Source organism: Falco cherrug, chromosome 4 (assembly GCF_023634085.1).
Source record: "Falco cherrug isolate bFalChe1 chromosome 4, bFalChe1.pri, whole genome shotgun sequence".
Lineage (NCBI taxonomy): Eukaryota > Metazoa > Chordata > Aves > Falconiformes > Falconidae > Falco > Falco cherrug.
Genome location: NC_073700.1, coordinates 76,390,102 through 76,406,648, shown reverse-complemented (window position 1 = coordinate 76,406,648; position 16,547 = coordinate 76,390,102). Strand labels below are relative to the sequence as shown.

At 44.5% G+C, this 16,547-nt stretch overlaps 1 protein-coding gene and 1 long non-coding RNA gene across 6 annotated transcripts in view; one reads left to right on the top strand and one right to left on the bottom strand.

Annotated features, from left to right (window-relative positions):
* Positions 1 to 367: 367 nt before the first annotated feature.
* Positions 368 to 16,547, top strand: part of CDK6 (cyclin dependent kinase 6) — a 147,399-nt gene continuing 131,219 nt past the window's right edge. The window contains exons 1-2 of one of the 5 annotated variants that reach the window (XM_055706595.1): positions 368 to 528; positions 9,080 to 9,561. In XM_055706595.1, coding sequence (XP_055562570.1) covers positions 9,329 to 9,561 — 233 coding nt within the window. In that variant the 5' untranslated portion in view covers positions 368 to 528; positions 9,080 to 9,328. Of the gene's footprint in view, positions 529 to 6,995; positions 7,137 to 7,196; positions 7,255 to 7,532; positions 7,658 to 8,137; positions 8,531 to 9,079; positions 9,562 to 16,547 lie in introns of those variants that run through there. The other 4 variants (XM_055706592.1, XM_055706594.1, XM_055706593.1 and 1 more) reach the window with 4 other exon arrangements.
* LOC129735799 (uncharacterized) lies at positions 5,853 to 7,108 on the bottom strand. The gene is made up of 2 exons (XR_008731648.1): positions 7,036 to 7,108; positions 5,853 to 6,124 (listed from the first exon to the last, which is right to left on the bottom strand). It is a non-coding gene; the product is annotated as an uncharacterized LOC129735799 (long non-coding RNA).

The following is a 16,547-nucleotide window of genomic DNA, read 5'->3' as shown; positions in this document are numbered from 1 at the left end:
TAATAAAACACAGCTCCCTATTGCAGCTGCTGAACGGCAGCCATTCCTTATCCCTTCCATCACCTGACTGTTGTGGCATGGTGCTTCTTTGGTGCTTTAGAGCAGCAGTTTCTTACCAGCTCCCAGTAGTTTTGCACTATTCATTTTTTCTGTAGTCAAATGCTATATAATTTCAGCTTAATTTTCATTACATTTATTTCTACTGGCTGACACAAGAGATTGCATGTGGTCCTGTTTCTATTTGATTTACTGGCTAAATGTTCATTAACTTACAGTGATATCATACTTTGGGCATGTTCCTATCGCATACACCAGTTTTTCTAGCACACTACGACAAACATCACTGTATTTTTCATTAAGCAGGAACAAATATGCCATGGCTCTCCAAAATGGGACTATGCAGATGGCATGCTGGTGTTCTGGGTGAACTGGTGATCTCCAGATCAAATTTGATTAATTCCCAAGGGCAGCGCAAAAAAGGATTACTGGCCACCCACCAGTTAAATGCCGTGTGGGCTCTGGGATAAGGTAAGTTCTTTCTGCATGACAGAAGGAAACCCACAACTGGAACATGTTTAAGAACTTGATCTATGCATTATCTACATTCAAAGTCTGCTCCCTTTCTGTGAAACACTAACAGAGGAAAAATTTATAAAATCTTATATTAGTCACTGTTACTAACAGATAAGACTATGTTTACTCAGGGCCAGATCAGTTGGGTGAAGTCCTGTTTTCTGTGACCAACTTTGTTGATCACAACTACGCTCTAAAACAAGTCATATTGTGAGCCATTTTTTAAGACCTGAATGACACAAAAAGTTTAGGATTGTGGTGTAAAAATCAAACAGGGTTTTCTTTGAAAGCTTCCATGGACAACATCAGTTTTCACAGCTTAAGATCTGTCTCTGCTTCTCCCCTACACTGGTAGAAAACACAGATTACGAATAAGCATTCTACAAAAGGCGTGAAGAAAAAAAGATATGGCCATCCACTGAATATACATGCACAAACATAAATACACTTACCTGAAGCAGATGTAAAAGCCCACTAAAACAAATGAAGGGAGCAGAAAGGAAGAGGGAAGAATCTTGCCCATGCCAAGTGTCCCTATAAAGAAGTCTAGGATAGAATGCCAATGAGCAATGACTGCAAATTAGGGAAAACACTTGAAAGAAAATAAAACACAGGTCCCTTCCTACTGTGTCCCTCAACTGTTGGCTATTGCCAGCTTCAGGGTGGCCGATACTTCTGCCCCTATGAGCCCCGTTCCAAAAAAATCTTAATCTTGAGGCCAAGACAGATACCCTTCAGCTCGGCGCTCTGGGCTGAAAGGAAGTGTGCCAGCAAGGGACCACAGATGGGAGATGGCATTGGCTTCTTGGGAGTCCCACCTTGTGCTGCGTGCCGTGGGGTCCCAGGATGAGCTGCCAGTGCCCATCTCAGCAGACCCCGCTGGCTTGCTTCCTCGCTGTCATTCCTGTTAGGGATTTGGATTACCTAGCAGCTTCCACAGTGGCACAGCCTGGCTGCCAGTCCCATGGCATAAAGCATGCCACCGGGACCCCACCACCTTGGAGACCATCTGCAGCAAGCATGCCACGGTTTGTTTACCCTTGTGCTAGATCCTAGGATCAGGGATCCAGAAAACTCCATCTTCTTGCTCTATTTTTTTGTTACTGATCTGCAGTGTGATTTTCAGTGAATCTTTTCCCTTCTCTACCCTTCCATTTCCCTGACTCTGCCTGCAAGCAGTTTGGTGCAGACTGCCTTTCAGTGTGATGCTGCATAGCATGGAGCGCAAGCGGGGACCCAGCTCCCAGCTAAAGCTTCGAGGGAACTGTGCAAATACAAATTGCAAGCCGTTTTCTTGACACTAGGTATACATTTTGTCCTTGATCTTCCATCACATAATAATCCCCCAAAGTCAACTTTCTGAAGAAAGCCAAGGAAGTTTGCTGGCTCTTGCCTTCAGAGCTGGATAAGAAAATACGACAGGTGGATTCACTCAGGTGCATTCCTTGGAGTATTCAGAGACTATCGGAGCAAACAGGCTTGTGTTAGTTGTAGGCATGCTTTTCACATGGCACGTTTCTTGGCCACTCCTGCGACTGGCAATTACTAAAGCATACACAAACAAATATGGGGAAATATGCATATGTTTAAATGCCTAACATTATGTTATGGTTCTTTGTACTAAGAAACAACAGCCCTGCAGTACAGTTTATTGCTGTAATAATGGAAAGATACAATTTGTAAAACATAAAATTATCTGCTATAAACAAAGGCTCTTATTGAAAGAAAAATAAACTAAACCTCATACTGTAATTGGCTTAGATGCCTTAATCACTGCCAATTAGGCAGTGGCTGCATACATTGTACATGGATTAGACAGTATTTTCTCTCATTTGAATTAGTTAACACATTATGGGGATGTTAATGAATTACTTTTCAGTAAATATGATTTAGATTTTTGTTGTGTCTTTGTTCAACTATCTAAGAAGGTATGGATTGAAAAAAATTTAATATTTCACATTGGAATTAATTCTTAGTGTTCAGTTATATCACATTTCTCATTATGCCTATGCTTCATTAAAAGTAGCTTAAAATATTTAGCATATATTTACAGTCCATTTTCACACATCTATAACACAGGTATTGATAGGTGAAAGTAATTATTTCCCAAGTTCAGTATGAGATGTGATATTTGAAATATCTTTTCAGGAATAATTTTCTACAGAGTATAAATACTGTTTTGTTTATAAAACCTCTTTCAGGTTGCTAAAGGGAACTTCTAAAAAAGGCATGGTTTATGCTACCATTTAAAAACAATTTCTTGCTGCTGCAGGTTCTAAATATTCATATTCACAATAGTTGACAATAGTCTCTCTACTATAACGATAGTTGCTCGCACATCCGTTCAGGTGTTTTCTTGAGGATAAATGGCCAGAAAAATCAGTTAAAAATCATAATAACTGTGACTGAAGATGCAAATGAACAAACAAAACCCAGTAATAACACCATAATCAAAGCAAACTATTTTCCAAAAGCTTTCTGAAAATCTGTACTTTGAAAAGGAAGTTTCATGCTGTTTAGTAGAAGATTTCTTGTAAGGTCAAACTGTGAATCCCCAGCAGAAGCTCAGCTGTTCCCAAAACACAGATAAAACGCGCAAAGCAAAACAATACACTGTGTCTCATCCTTTCTGAAAGTCTTAGTCTATTCATCACACTTCTTGGTATTGCCCACCACTACCAGCTTATTTTAATCAACTGCTTTATACTCATTCTGGTAATTGCTTGTTATCCATTTCCACACCACTGGCTTATTCATTATTTCCAGCAAAACATTACAGACCTCATTTTATGAAAATAATTTATATACAGCATGTAGCATAATTTCTTTTTAGTTTTAATAGAGTTTGTTTGCACTTTAATTTCAATTCAAATAATGCATTAGAATTTTACTCTTTAAATGCATTTCAGTATAAGTTGTTTCTTTCGCTGTGATTTAAAAAAAATTACTAGAATTAAAAATACTGGAATTGAAAAATACTGGGAAACATATTTTTCACAAAGAAACAGTTGATGTAAAATCAGAAAACAGTGATGTAGAAAGAAATTTCTTTTCTTCCTCTTTCAATACACATTTGCAAACTTGTGTTTTTCCAGAACAAAAAATACTTTAGAATTAAGTAAGTTTAGAATTAACAACAAATGGTATTCAGAATTCATTTCATAACAATATTTAATAAGCTTCTTAAAACATTATTTTCTCAAAATAGCTGTAAATTTCTAATAATTAAAATGTTTTCAGTTATAAAAGAAATAAGAGATTTATTAATTTCTTTATGGGGAAACCTCTATTGTTGATAAAACATAAATGTATAGTTGCCTATTTTAAATCAGAAATGATAATCAATAGAATGTTGCTTTCATGAAAACAAAAGATTAAACATTTCTACAGGTTGTGATGAAAAGAAAAAAACACTTTATTGAAAGTGTATTTTTGATGATTTATAACTATTCTAAAATACATACTATTTGAAATATTTTCTTGACCTTGAACTTCAAAACAAATGTAGTGGATTTTATATTTTCAAAGAATTCTGACAATTCAGGTAAGTAGTTTCAGCCTCTACAACAAATTATTTGTAGTATCAACCGTTTTAGCTGATATTTATATTTAATCATGTTTGGAAATTTTTTCCTGAAATCACTTCACTTGAATATAAAGAAAACTAAGAAAATTGGTTTAGGTCATTTTAGAGGTTTGTGTATCTTCTTTTAATTCTGTATTTCAGGTGACAACATAGTTTGATTATCTGATATTCGGGTGGAAAGAAAGAAAAAAATAGCAACATCATTTTTTGAAAAAGTTCCTGAAAAAAATCTGAGGATAATGTAAAGTCACATTAACTATGTGGCACTTTTATGTATTAAATTCGTTCAGTTTGATAGCACGAGGATTATAATCTCCCATGGCAATCTCTACTGACAGCACCACAAAGGCAGCATAAAACCTTTCTAAAGGACAGAACCATTGCGTATACTTCCCCCAAATATTGGGAGAATATGGGATGAAAAGGTGAGGTTTTGCTGAACATGGTTTATCAGAAGGGTGATAAATCAGCACATTTGAGCACAGAGGTAAATGTCAGGGGACTGCTGAAATCTCCCTTCCATGTTCATCCTGAATGTGAAGCTGCACATTTACCTGGCCAAAGGACCCGGTGCCCCCAGTCCCTCCTGGGGAACAGCAGTTCCCAGGGTCTGACTGAAGTTTAAGCAACCAGAGATCTTCAGGGGGAGACAGCAACCAAGACTTCACTTCTCCTTCCCCAAAAGTGAAGTCTTCTACGTGTAAAGCAAGACAGCTAATGCCCCTGGAACCTGAGGAGGGTGTTCTGTACCGAGCTTGTTACAGGTGCCTATGTATTGGGTTAAGGAAGGAAGGAAGGAAGATAAATTTGAGAAAGCCATAAATGTTACAAAACAGAGAAATGGTGATAGGTACTGTATGCGCACACAAACTTTGTAATGTGATGTGATTTTTCACATCTTAAAAAAAATAATTGATCTGTGTATTTGAATCCTTGACACTTTCGCAAGTAAAGGTTATGGGGGGTTGCCATTAACTTCAGCATCTTTTTCTGATAAATCATGGACTTCAGAACTTGTAGAGGAATTTCTGTGATTTAAACTAAAATATATTATGAGCATAAATTAGAGTTCTTGCAAAGTATGCATGGTCTCCTGCAAACACTCACATGCCACTGGCCTTTTCCTTGAAGATATGAGTGGTACCAGCTCCCTCTTTTCTCCAGGGGAAATCAGAGGTCTCCCTTCTGCTCTCAGCCAGTTTCTCCTCACCAGCCCCCCAGGTGCTGCTTCTAAACCTCCCAGAAATAGAAAGGGCATGTGGAATTGCTGGGGTCAGTTCTGAAGCAAGGAAAACAAATATTATTTAAGCTATAGGATTTCATGTATGCTCAGTAGCACTGTGAGTCCAGATAGAGTGATTATATTATACGCTTCTTTCTGATATGAATTCTTTTAGTTCGTACAGTATTATATCTATTTTTTTTAGTTTTTCTAAATCGGTGTATGATGCCACGTCCTTGACATACACTTTTTCAGTTATAAACCCACTTGGTTACACTTCATTTCCCATTGTAGGAGGGGATCTGGGTCCACTCCCTCCCAGTTAAACTACCATAAGATCTGGTCATGGAGATGGACCATTATCATCCTTGAGGTCCAGAAAAGCATGTGTTGGAGGGTAGCAGCTGGGAGAACTGGGAATTAGGCATTCCAGATATTTGGTTTCCCCCATGGAGATGGAGTAGATCGGTATCTGTTTTATGATATTTATTTTTTTCTGCGCTGAATTTCAGTTTCAGTAGGAATCAGCTCTGTACAAAATGTTGTGCGCATCAGAGAAGGGGCTGGTTATATGCCCAGCTCCTCCACGCACCCTGCCCTCTGCGGCCCCCTGCGCCCTCCACCTCCGGCTGCAAGCCTGTCGGGGCAAAGACTTTGCTGGGGGGGTTCTTCAGCAGCGAAGTTTCTTGATGCTTCCCGAAAGCATTCATGGGCGCTGACTTCCTGCCGGAGTCCTGCGCTTTCTGTAAAATGAAAAGTAGCAAAACAGCCCAGAAAAATCTGTGTTTTTCTGGAGAAAAAACCCCAAACGTATGGTTATTTCCCAGGATGGGAAGAAACCCCCCGAACCCCAAAAGGGTTATTTCCCAGCGCCTTGCACACCGAACCCTAGGAGGGAGTCAGGCTCTCAGTGCTGCCGCAGCCGGCTGAGCCCGCGGCCGTGCAGCTCTCAGCGCGGCGGCGGGGCCGGGGCCGGGGCCGGGGCCGGGGCCGGGGCCGGGCCCTGCCGGGACCCCCCGGGGCGCCTCGCCCCTGGCCATGCCTGGCCGCGGCGCTCGCGGCGACCCTTGCGGTATGCGGCTGCCTTTGGCAGAGGCACATGAAGGATTTCATTGAGTGTGAAGACAGAGAGCAGAGACAGAAAGCAGAAGGAGGCGGCTGCAGCCTTTGTAGTCGGGGAGGAATGCGGAAATGTTGAAGCACTATGTCAAACTTTTTTGAAACGGGGTCAAGTCACATTCAGCCAGCGTGGGAAAGCAAGGGGAAAAAAAAAAAAAAGTTGGGGCGGGGGGGTGGGTGGGGGGAGGCAGCAAGCTGCTGCTGCTCCCAGGCTGAACAGAGGCCGAGGGAGCGAGCGAGGAGCGGCGGCGCGTCGCGGCGCCGGGGGCAGCGCGGAGCAGCGGCAGCGCTGAGGGCCGGTGCCCGAGCCCCGCACCGGCAGGCTGCGGCCGGCGGGGCTGCGGTCGCGGCGCTGCAGCTCCCCGGGGGCCGCCGGCCGCGATTTTCATTTCGCGTTCTCGCTTTGCCCGGGCAGGGTGGGGGCGGGAGGAGCGGGCTGGGGGACGAGTGCGAGCTGCCTTCTGCGCCAAGGTGCAGCCCGGCGGCGGCGGCAGGAGGATGCGAGCCGAGGGCGGCCGGGCCGCGGAGCAGCTACCTGTGTGGCCCGGGCGGCCGCTGCCGGGACCTGCCGGAGACATCGCCATGTGAAGGGGCAGACCCCGGGCCGGCTCTCCACCCCGCCTCGCTCAATGGGAGGTTTGTTTTAGGGAGGACTCATCCCCTCCCTCCCCACCCCACCCCACCCCACCCCCCCCCGGGGCTGAGGATTATTTGGGGATCTGGTGGCGGTGCAGGCGGCCGTGGCGCACACCAGGTAACGCGGGGCGCCCATGTGCTCCGCGCAGCCGGCCCCAGCGGCGTGGCCCACACGCCGCCCCCCCGCCCGGCCCGGGGAGCCCGCTCCGCGCAGCCCCCGCAGACGGCACCGCGGACGCGTCCCTTCGGCGGCCGGGGCCGGGGGCAGCTCGCCCCGCGCTGCCGCCGCACCCGCCTCGGGGTCGGCGCGGGGGCGCCCTCCGTGTCGGCGGCCGCGGAGGGGGCCGCGGGGGAGGGGGCTGCCCTCCTGGGGAGCCGCCGGGGAGGTCCCCTCAGCGTCCTGCCGAGCGGCCGAGCCGGGCCCCCCGCTCCGTCCCCTGAGAGGAAGCCGGGGGGGACGCGGTTCGCCGCGCGTCCCCGCCGCCACCCCCCGCCGCGTGTGGGGCGCCCGCGGAGGGGAGGTCGGTGCCGAGCCGGGGGGTGGGGGGCGGGGGGCACCCCGGTAACGCCGCCGTGCCCGGGGAGGGCGAGCGGTAACTTTCCACCCGGCGCAGCGGCCGCGCTGAGGCAGGCCCGCCGCCCCGGGGCCACGCACACGCCGGTGGCGCTCCCGCCGCCCGGGGGCGCCCTCCGCACCGGCTGGGCGCGGGGCGCGGGCGGCCGCGGCGGGGGCTGCGGGGCAGGTGTCCCCCGCGGCGGGGCGCGCTCGGCGCCGCCCGGGGATACGGGGGCGCGGGGCTGCCCGCTGGACGGGCCGCGGTGCGGTGGCAGCTCCGGGGGTGGCAGCTGAGGTCTGAGGCGGGGTGGTGCGGCCGGGGCAGGGCGGCGGGCGCAGGTTGCCAGCGGGCTGCTCTTCAGCTGCGGCTGAGGCGGCCGGTCAGCACACGCGTGCACCGCACCGCACCGCCGGCTGTGTGCGTGGGCTCGGGTTAGGGGGTCGCCGACTGAGCCGTCGGGGGCTCTCTCATCCTCGCACGGTAAAAATGCAGTGCAGGAGAGGGCTGCAGCCCCGGCGGTCCCAATATCGTTATATTACCAAGGGGTAGGGGGAAGGGAGAGGACTGGTGTGGAGCTTTTGTGAGGGGAGAGGCTTTGCCCGCAGTCCTGCAGGCAGTGCAGATGAAAGTGGATGCAAAAGAAGCGCCTCTGCTCTCCTGCCTCATGCACCACACAGCAGAGCGAGCTCTTCCTGAAGACCATCTTTCATCGTGCTGGTCTGTAAGGAACTGCCAGTCACGCATCCAGCAGCAGCGGTGTCCACAGCCAAAATGCTTGCATGTTAGCAAGTTTGCTGAAGTGTACATTGCTGAGTCTATCTCGGCACACACTGCTCGGTAACATATTATTATCATCATTTAAATATATACGTGTCTCTCCTCCCCACAGGCACTTCAGGGCAGGAACATGTCTCTCGTGATGTGTTCACGAAGGTCTTAGCACTGGGGACAGTAGATCAAGGCTGAAACTTCCAAATGCTGCTAGTTACAAACAAGTAACAGTAATATAGCATGGGATGTATTTCCAAGACTCCACCACATGCACTGAAGAAACCTTTGAGTCCTGCAATCCTCCTCTCAGCCCTGCCAGCCCCACCACCCGTGTCTCACAGGGTCATCATATGCAGCCCATTGCTCAGTAGTGGCGGTTGCTGTGTAGCTGTGTGTTGTAGTCTTCTGTGCAGACCGTGATAACTTTGTAGTGTTGTATCAGCCATGTAGGGAAGGCAGTACATGTGTCACCCTGGTGGTCCACATCATCCTTTGCATCACGTTTTTTCTTTGCTTATAGCTACCTACTATATTAGCTTAATTTTCTCAGGTTTTGAACAATGGAAAGTAATGAAGTGAACTAAACTCACTTTTCTTGCTTGGTTTGTCCTCCAGATCTTACACAGACAATGCTTCCAAAGACTGTATGATAATTCCTGGTGGCCAAAGGAGGAGACCGATTGAGGCTTGTACAGAAGGGGAACGAGAACAGGAGGGCAAGAGCTTCCTACTGCCCCTCTGGCAGAGGTACCAAGTGTGTGGCCTATCTGCGACACAAGCGAAGTACTAGTTTTCAGAAAGCAAGCGAGACCAAGAGCCACCCCGAAGCCCTTGGAGCCCAGGAGGAAGAGGAGCAGCGCCAGCATGGATAAGGACAGCACAAACCTGGCTGACCAGCAGTATGAATGTGTGGCTGAGATCGGGGAAGGAGCCTACGGGAAGGTGTTCAAAGCCCGAGACCTGAAGAATGGAGGTCGCTTTGTTGCGCTGAAGCGAGTACGGGTGCAGACCAGTGAAGAGGGGATGCCGCTGTCCACTATCCGAGAGGTGGCAGTTTTGAGGCACCTGGAGACGTTCGAGCACCCCAACGTGGTCAGGTGAGGAAATGGGGCAGGTGGCATCCCGGTCAGTGGGGGCCTGGTGTTAGTACATAAATGGGGCGAGCGAGAGTTTGGGTACATAAATGGACTGGACACTAGTTTGGGTTTGTGCATGAAGTGAGCGCTGAACTGCGTACATGAAGTGAGGTTTGAGGTTTCAGCAGGCCACGGCGCTGCCTGCCAGACCTCACCTCATCCCTGTGCATTGCCTCCCACACACACAAACACCCATCTCCAGAGGCATAGGTGTGTGACTTAAGTGTTTGAGTGGATGGGCAAGGAGCCATATATACACTATTTCCTCAGGCATAAGAGAGAATGAAAAAAAAAAGTCTCCCTGGTTTTGTCTCAAGTATTAGTTCTGCCAGCTGTAGCTGATTTTTATTCTCTATATAGCCCTATTCATTATCAACATGGCAAAGAAGAAAGTGGTAGCAGAATGTACGTTCTACCTTTCTAGATGCTTTTATAGAGTTGTAGATTACTGTATTAAAGAGAAGTAACAGCTTAAAACTTCAAGCTTTGCAGGTGAACTTATGGTTGAATACTGTTTGACTGGTGCTAATTTCACCACGTACTGATGATTGTACTACCAAGAATGCAACAGTACAGACATCAGGCCTTGCTTGCACAATGGTGGCAATGGCCCCAGGATGTCCTTTCTCTCATGTCGGTAGCATAAATCCTGGATAAATAACCTGCGTTCTTGAACAGATTCTCTCGATGGTAAGGCTGGCCCTACCGTAACCTCTTACATTTTTCTGTAGGTGGAAACCTCCAGCAGCCTGTGAGCGCCTTTAATTAATATTATGAACTTTCAGAAGTAAGCTTCGCTTTGCAGATACCCAAGTATGCAATGATTCAAAACTGGTCAGCATTGTGCTGATGGTGCTGTATTAACAAGGATATTTCCTCTTATTTATGTTATTGTACACGCATAGCAAGACGAAAGTATTTTATACTTCACTAACACCAAGACTCTTTAAGTCCTAGATAAGTAGATTGTTTAAGTTAGAGGTGACCATCAAAACATCTTGTAGCTGTGATCCTCCTGTCTTAGGGTCTGAGGTGAGGGGATTTACAGTGGGTGCGAGAGGGAAGGTGGAGACAAGAGAATAATATTTAAACTAGAAAAGTGAATAGCTAGAGTTTAATTCTTTTTTGTTCATCTCAAGGCAGCGAAGTGCATTTATATTTCTGTCTAAACTGAATAGGCGAAGCATGTGTATTCTGAAATACTGATAGTGGAGTGCACGCCATCAGTCTCACTGCAGTGAGCAATGGGATACAGGCTGCAGCTCACAGTTTTCCATTGCTAATCAAGCAAATCCACAATTCGATTAACAACCATTATTTTGACTGGCACCTAGTAATGCCAGAGGCTTAGTCAATAAATTTTAGAAGTGGGGGCATTTCATGTGGACAGCATGTTGATCGCTGAATCGAGTGGCTTGGTTTACAGAGGACTGCACACAAAGTCCTTCCTTGGCAGTAGAGGGATAGCTGAGAGTTCTCAAAATCTCTGAAATCCATCCCAATAATTTATGAGAGTAAATGAGGATTTAGTTGTCCAGGTTTAGTCATTTGCGTATTTGAAAACTGTAAACCTTGTTTGAGAATAATTCAACATAATATTTAGGAATTTTTCTGCCATTGAGATGTTTCTGTATAAAATAGAAGATTTTTTTTGAGAGCTTTCTAATCCTGAATTCAGCAAAATCATGAAAATAAAACTCTTGGTTTCCAAAGAGCTATTTGATGAAACGACTGTGCAGCTGTAGGCTTGTTTTGTTTGGGTTTAAGTGCAGTACAAGCTCAACATAGCATTGCATAAATACATTGAAGCTTAAAATATTTTTACAAGTTTGAATGAAAATTCATTTTCTGCAAGCAGTAACTATTTCAACCAGCAATACAGCAATGTAGTTTCAACACAAAAATCTCTGAAGTGTGTTCCAGGTCCTCATAGTTGTGTTATGAAGCCTGTACCTTTTGCCATAAGCAGAATTTCGGATGCAAGGGTTTAGTCTGTGATTTATCAGGATGCTTGGGACCTCGGCTGCTCACCTTTTTCCACAAAAAGGCAGGGGAACGTAAGAAGCAATTTCAACCATTATCTTTTCTAAAATGTGAGGGATGTTATTTAAAAACTCGCCACTTTTGTGCATGTTTTTAATGCAGATGAAGCTGTAAGTAGCACTTTGGAGTGACTGAAATCATAACCTTATAATCAAAGATTATTTGAAAATATTTAAATGCCACAGTTCCGTTACAAAATCTTCTACCGTATTTTGTAATTTATTGAAATTAAAGGTCTATTTTTGTATTATGTAAATATACTCAGAAAAGGAAGTACTGTAAAAGAAGATCTACAGTTTTAAGCAGCTGACCTAGCTGTACTTAATTATTGAACATATTATGCTCACAAAAATGTTCATTGTTTGGGCATGCATTCTGGAAACTGGTATCATGGCCAGGCTACTAAATAAAAATAATGTCAAATTCATCATCTACATACTGGATCAAAATGTACATCATTTTCAGAGTACTGGAGTAACAACACAAATATTTGAAATCGGGGGGGGTATTTTTATTTGAGGGGATGTCTAGCTTTTTTCTGAATATTACAGGCAACTAGCCTGAGAGAAAAAAGTGAGAACTGCAAATAATATTGAGTCTGTTACCTCTGAGTAATGGCCTGAGTCTCTCAGTGCAGACCGAGAGTCATTCTATGAGTCAAAATTTAGACACACTTCAAACAGATGAGCCGCACACTCCCTGGGTCGTCTGTGGTGCTCTGGCCTCAGCTGACTGCAATGGCAGAAATCACAGGCCACATGGATTTGTGCTGAATGTCATGATCTCAGATGGTAGGTCTGGGCATCTCCAGATGTTACAGTGAGGAGCTCAGCACTCCAGGGCTTCTCCGTCTTCATGAAGTGGTGCTGAACATGAATAGTTTGGTAAGGAAAAGACCCAGCACTTGCTAGGCAGAGGTAGAGCTCCATGGCTTTGTTGGTCATGGAGCCAGGATGCCGGGCCAGCATTGCAGCTGCAGCCCAGGTTTGTCATAGTGGTTGTAGATGCCCTTCCTCTAAAATCCTGATAGATGCTTGGAGCCAAAATTGATTTCCAGTGCTTGGCATTAGGGATGGAAGAGAATTTTGTCCATAAAGTAGAAATGTCTAAATAGCATAGAATAATTTTGATCGGAGTATTTTTCCATACTACTGCTTGCTGATTAGGAGAGCTTTGTTTTGTGGTCGTTCTCTCCAAGTCTATCGATTCCATATTCATACAATGAAGAGATGCATTTTTGACAACACAGTTGCTTTTACAATGGTAGATAGTGAAGTTAGATAAAACCACTGCAGAATAAAGCAAAACAAGGTGCAAGATAAGAAGCAAAAGGCAGTCTAATCTTGGTCAGAAAAGCGATGGTAGTGGACGTCTCTGGGGTGCGATGGAAATAAGGCCTGGAGGTCTGACCTAAAATTTTGTAAGACTGTCAAAAATAGTATACAGAAAGGTGTGGGAAGAATACAGTTAAAATAATTATTTCTATGTGCTTAAAATGATCTCCTGTTCACATTTGCCCTTGTATAGATTTCCCCTCCATCAGGACGTCTTACTCTGTTCTATTTATCTTCACAAAACGAAGTCAAAAATAGAGTCTTCAAGAGTAAATCTTACTGTGAATTGCTCTGAAATGAGGTATGATATAGGCTTTGAAATGTTCTTTGTAACTGGTAGGATGATGAAGGTTCTCCTCTAGCTCATCTTTCAGGTAAGAAGATGTAATGCTTTACTAAAGCTTTAGTATACACAGTAGTTAAATTTGGCAAAAGTTGGTCCAGCACTTATGTAGCTTAGTGCTGTTCTGTTTGGGAAAAATGAAATATATGTAGACAAAGGACAGACTTTGCCAGGAATAAATGACATATTAGATTCAGGAAATTCCTGTGTGTAAAACTGGAAGTATTCCCTGCTGCAATATATCTGTAAAGATTCTTCTTGTGATTATAATGCTAAATTCAGCAATATATTCTGTTCATTTTATCTCTCTCCTGCTGATAATCAGATGAATAATTTTCCCCTAATGTTAATCATCCATCAAACTATACATTTGCACTCTGGGAAGGTGATATAAAAGACAGAATACTGTAATTTTTTAGCAAATATATATTTAATAGATTTTATACTGTTAAACCTTAAGCAAATAGAACAAACCTACAAAGCTGTATATTTTTGCTATCTGGCTCATAGTTATCTGAAAAATACAAATCTTTTAGTATTTTATGGGTTAGTAAGTCTTCCATTTTAAAATAACCAAAATCATATTGAATATAATCTCTTAGAATATAATCTAATCTGGATTGTTAATTCAAATATGAGTGTCAGAAATCTTGCCATTCAAAGTAATTATTATCATATAATAAGGAATTAAAAATCTTAGTTCTGTCCTTCCGTTAACTTGCAGAATAGATGCAGCTGGTAATTGGATTTGGGTTCAACAGAATGATCCACCTGGCTGGAAGCGTGACTCTGTTCCTCAGGTTTTTGGTGTAGAGATCAGTGTGAGGGAAACCCAGCAGTCTGGAGTATTTGCACAGTTATGCTGTGTTCAAAGGTTTATGTTGTTTTATATTGATTGAAATATAAATGCCACTGTAAACTGCCCTCTGTGGTACAGCAATACTGTCACGTTGCTTTTTCCCTGCTTTTGCAGTTCAGTGGTCCATGCCGTTATCTCTTGGTTTGCGCTTAAGTACCTGATGGAGCCCATCAACTGATTCCCTTGGCAGGGCAACCTGAGTGTGGGGGGAGGAGGCTGTGACTCCCCCCCCCCCCATGTGCCCTGACATAAAGGCTAGCACTTGATGCTGCTCAAAGGTCCCAGAGGTGCATAATGGCTTGGTGCTTAAAATTGCATTATACTTAAAAGGTGTCTCTTTGTAAAAGTGTCATAAAATTCCCTGTCTAACTTGATAGAGAGAGCATTCAGAACATATTTGTGGCAGCTCATCAATACCTCGCTAACCTTTTCCAAGGCAATTTGAACTTGGAGTTGGTTTGCTTTGTTCTGTTTGTTAGACTGAAATTATATGGGAACACACAGAGCAAAAAGAATTTCAAAACGCAGTAGCTAATTTTGTTTCTCTTTCCAGTTTGTGGTAATGCTGATATTGGCTGCTGGCTTTGTTACTGTACCAATAATAAGTTTAAAGGATGATCTCCTCAAAGTCATTGAGATGTTGCATCCCATCAAGTGAAACATTTCTATTTTAGGGTGTGTTTGTCTCCAGTGAATTCTGCTTCCTTGCTTACTCCCTTGTTCTGCCAACCTAATGTTAAACTTCTAGTGCATGACATCATTCTTGTAGATCACCAGTGTGCTGAGTTGTGTGATACCATTTGTTTTTGTGTAGCACCACTCATGGCGTCTGGCAGGACCTGGAGAGAAAGAAATGGTTACCTCTACATTGCAAGGTATAGGAATTGCTGTGCACATAGAAAGAGTGAAATAAGATGCAGGGATGGAGTGAAGCAGAAGAAACTGAACGTGAAACTTGCCAAGGTTAAATAAATTCATGTGGCAGATGAGTCAACTGAGGTAGCAGAGGTGGATGAGTAAATGAGAAGGAAAAACTGAATGAGCTTCAGAGTCAGTTTCAATTTAACACAAACAAGATGGTCTTCAAGGCAGATGTGAAGGTGCCTTGGCAGAAGGGCATTTCCAGACTGGAGAGTGGCGGTGGTCAGGGGGAAGGAAGATGGTTCTTGCACTGACAGGCCACTACAAGGAGGGACACTGCAAAGGTCTTGGGGACGAAAGGATGGCCTACCTGGAAATACGACTTCTCTGTTGGCAAGAGGGCAAAGGGGAATGATGTGGCTGACACCAAACAGGGTTTGGTAGTAGGTAGGGTTTGGAGAAGTTTGTTAAGTTGGCAGAGGACATTGTGAAGTGACTGCAAATAAATGCTGGCCTGTCGTCATCAGCCTGCAACCCTACAGCTCACAGAATAAGTATGTATACAGGGCAAATAAATGGTATTCCTCCTGTCCATATGAATTGTTTATTAATAATGGTTGTGATGATTTAGTTTGAATACATGGTCTGACAGAAACAGGGCAAGATAAGAGCATGTCAGGAAGGAAGGGTTGAATATGGAATAGCCTTCTGAGCCTTAGGAAATTCAGTTTCTGGAGGGAGTACAAGCTTTCTTCAAAAAATATTTTATCTTATTCTAAATCTAAGCTTTTTACAAAAAACATGTTTCCAGTCTTTGTGTGAGTAAATGTTAGTCATTTTTTATTATGTCCAGTGCTCCCTTTCTTCTTCAAATCTGTGGATGGTTGTGTCTACGCTCTTCTTGGCGAGATCTAGTCTTGCTGGGTCCTGCCCAGAATGGAAAACCGACTCATTTCGCCACGATTGCTGGTGACAGCCTGTGACTGCCAGGCAAAGCATCAGCATCTCCTGGGTTAATGGAGCCCAGGATTCAAAACTGAGCCTTGAAAAAAAAAAAGGACAGGAGAGTGGATGGTCCACTCCGGCAGACAGGGGCCAGGGTAGATTAACTGGGACTTTCCAGTTTGCTTCCTGGTACCTACTGCCAGCTGAAGTGTGGAACAGAGCAGGGAGAAGGGAAGGGCTCGCTTTGCAGGTGTTTGAATGAGAGTAAGCTGGAGGCTGTGACTTAGCAAAGCACCGAGTGAGTAGTACAGGTACACTCGGTGGGATTTAAGTCATTGTTTGAAGTTTAGCACAAATGTAAGTGCATTATCAAATAGAAATAGCTATGATATTATGTATGCACTGAATTTTTAAATGCTTTTCTGAACAGAGTTCAGGGACAATATACATAAGAATATGAATCACAGATATGGGTTCATATTCATGTATTACATTACTGAAGCCTTATTTCTAGAGCAGTTTTCTATTAAAAGTTAAAATAAATCATGCAGAATAAATAATA